Genomic DNA, 2,817 nt, shown 5'->3' with positions numbered 1-2,817 from the left:
CAATTGATCATTGCTTCCAAAACGTGAAGTACCAAATTATCTTCACTTTAGTTGTTTTCAAATGATTTAGCGATACGTTTGTGTACTTTCTTAGCGAAACATATTTTTCTTCTGTAATAAGTTATAATTCCTATTCTTTTTGTTCACAATGTTTCCATTCAATATTGTATTGCTTATAATATTGAGTTCGACAGCAATAGCTGCAGACGTTCAAAATGAAGGCATGAGCAGTGGATTTTATAAGTTTGGCGTTGACTTGTATCAGGTGAACTTTCATTTTAATAAACATTAAATGTAGCACACAAATTTTAATAAATGTCATCAATATAGCAATGCTCCCAATTTGAATCTGGAAATTTGGTAATTTCACCATTTTCAGTTGGAACATCGCTAACTCTACTTTCTCAAGCAGCCAATGGCACGACTTATGAACAATTGAGAAAACATTTGTATTTGAATGGTGAAAAATCTATTGTAGCCGATCAATTTCGAAAGTACATTGAATTAATTAAAAGAAGTGCTGGTCAATCGGAACTGATGATTACAAATCAAATCTATGTGGAAGAAAGAGTTCAACTGAATCAAAATTTTCAAAAAGTGGCTACAGATGAATTTGATGCAGGCATTGAATCGGTAGATTTTGTTAATAAAAATGACACGTTACAACTGATCAATAATTTCATAGAAGAGAAAACAAAGGGAAAAATCAAACAAATTATTGATGATGAGATGTTGACTGCAGATACTCGATTTGTTTTGGTAAATGCAATCTACTTAAAGAGCATCTGGCTCCAACCATTTCCACAACGCAAAAGAGATGGTCAATTCTATGATATGATAGAAAAGTTTTACATCAGTGAAACCGAGACGGTTGAGGCAAAATTCATGAAAATGAGTAAAGAAGTCTGGATTGCTGAATTACATGAATTAGATATCGCTGCATTGAGACTTGACTATTTAAAGTCGAATTATTCATTCATTATTATTCTACCAAACAAACGTACCGGATTATCTACGTTAGAAGCGCAATTACAGAAAATTAATTTATCAAAAATTGTTGAACAAATGAAATTCATAACATATAGAGTTGAAATTCCGAAATTCAAGGTCAAAACTAAATTTCGTCTCAATGAAATTTTGAAAAATGTATGTGTTCACCGAATTTCAGTCAATTCCTATTACTAAGATTACTATTTATTTAGATGGGCATTAATGAAATGTTTGAACCGTGGGCGAATTTAAGTGGTCTTTTAAACACGAGAGAGCCATTGTTTGTGAGCCAAGTTGTTCATCAAGCTACCATTGAAATTAATGAAAAACTCATTGAAGCCGCTGCTGCAACAGGTGAAATTTGAGAAACTTATTTTTCTTGCAATGAAACTCATCTAAATGAGATGATAATGATAAAATTTGATACAAAATGCGTTCCAGAGACATAAAGGTTATCAAATACAAAATAGTTTAAGCTACTTATGTAGCATTTTGACACACTTGAGTCAATTATGATGTGAACACCTAATATGTTTGCACTGATCGCGTAAAAAATATTATGCTCGTGGTTTTGAGAAACAAACGTGCTACCAATACAACGTTTTGCTTCAAATATCTTGTGAATTTTCATTGTATGAGTTTCGTTGCAGTAGTAGTTAATAACATTGTTTGACGATTCTTCAATATTCCACAACTTTCTCCCAAGGTTCCGCTTCAAGAGCATTAAGTGGTACAGGAGTTTTCAGAGCTGAACATCCGTTCATGTATTTTGTGTGGGACAGGGAAACCAGTACAACAATTTTCAGCGGTTGCATTAAAAATTTTCCAACAAATGCCACATCAAAACAATAAGAAATTCTTTCACCTTCCATCAACAATCGAAAAATTAGCATTTAATTTAAACCTAATCATTCGTATTTTTTCAAGGAAGTATTTTTGTCTCCAATTCAACCAGCGCCGTAGCGTGGTTCAAAATTCAGAGTGGGCTGAGCTTTCGTTCATTTTTTTTAAAATTAAATCAATACATAAACCACAAAAACCACATTTTTTATGTATTTATGTTTATATATTAGTTTGCACACGATGGTTTTTTGAGCGAATTGAATTCTTTAAGAATTTCCATATTATCAATATATTTCAACCATTCGAGTCGGAATGACAATTCGATTAAGCGTTGAAAACGAATACTTACACATGACGTCGAACAACAAAACCTTTCAGCGGCCTCCAACATTTAACAAGTGTCTGTCTCAGGTGAACTTTTCAAATGTGATATCGCTTCAAGATAGTCAAAATTTTAGTCTTTGACTAATGGCTTTATAATTGTCAAAATATTCTTTGACGAAAATAAGTTCGTTCTCGTGTGGAATTGTGATTTGAAGTTTTTAAAACAGCAAAGTTACCAAGTCCCATCAGGGTTCTCATTTTTGATTTAAAAAATGGGACTGTCCCATTGCATGTAGGAGTTCTTATACTCGATTCAAAAATTTTATCAATACACAATAAGGAAATAATCAAACGCGATCGAAGCGAGCGAAATTTTTTTAAAAGTGCGTTTACAAAAATATCAATTTTTACATTTGTTTACCCTCAAAATTTGAGAGTGGGCTCAGACAATTTCAGAGTGGGCTGAGCCCCAATCGCAAGGGAATGGCATGCTGTGTGAAATATTTACGAACAAAAACTTTACAAATTCTTAGGGTTAAACCTTATAATTCTCACAATCCCTTTTAACCAAATCACCCTAATATGCGATCGTCAATACGAAATTCATAGTTCAAAAACTATCCGCTAGATGTCGTTACGGTTTGGCACGTCGTCATTTCT

The 2,817-nt window shown here is 32.9% G+C and overlaps 1 protein-coding gene across 1 annotated transcript; it reads left to right on the top strand.

The window, feature by feature from the left end:
• The first annotated feature begins 148 nt into the window (after window positions 1–148).
• Window positions 149–1,842, top strand: LOC129572112 (serine protease inhibitor 42Dd-like). The gene is made up of 4 exons (XM_055452029.1): window positions 149–265; window positions 331–1,146; window positions 1,203–1,344; window positions 1,697–1,842. Exons 1-4 carry the CDS (start codon window positions 149–151, stop codon window positions 1,840–1,842), a joined length of 1,221 nt encoding a protein of 406 aa, XP_055308004.1.
• The last annotated feature ends 975 nt before the right edge of the window (window positions 1,843–2,817 follow it).

The sequence above is a fragment of the Sitodiplosis mosellana genome, unplaced genomic scaffold (assembly GCF_009176505.1).
Source record: "Sitodiplosis mosellana isolate CC-2019 unplaced genomic scaffold, AAFC_SMos_1.0 Smas_scaffold_4167, whole genome shotgun sequence".
Classification (NCBI taxonomy): Eukaryota; Metazoa; Arthropoda; class Insecta; order Diptera; family Cecidomyiidae; genus Sitodiplosis; species Sitodiplosis mosellana.
This window is presented reverse-complemented; position numbering and strand designations above follow the sequence as displayed.

Excerpts from the sequence above, each read along its gene's own strand:
- LOC129572112 (XM_055452029.1), top strand. The coding sequence starts at position 149 with ATGTTTCCATTCAATATTGTATTGCTTATAATATTGAGTTCGACAGCA. Across the intron at positions 1,147-1,202 it reads TCAATGAAATTTTGAAAAAT|ATGGGCATTAATGAAATGTT; the intron begins GTATGTGTTCAC and ends CTATTTATTTAG. Across the intron at positions 1,345-1,696 it reads TGAAGCCGCTGCTGCAACAG|GTTCCGCTTCAAGAGCATTA; the intron begins GTGAAATTTGAG and ends CTTTCTCCCAAG.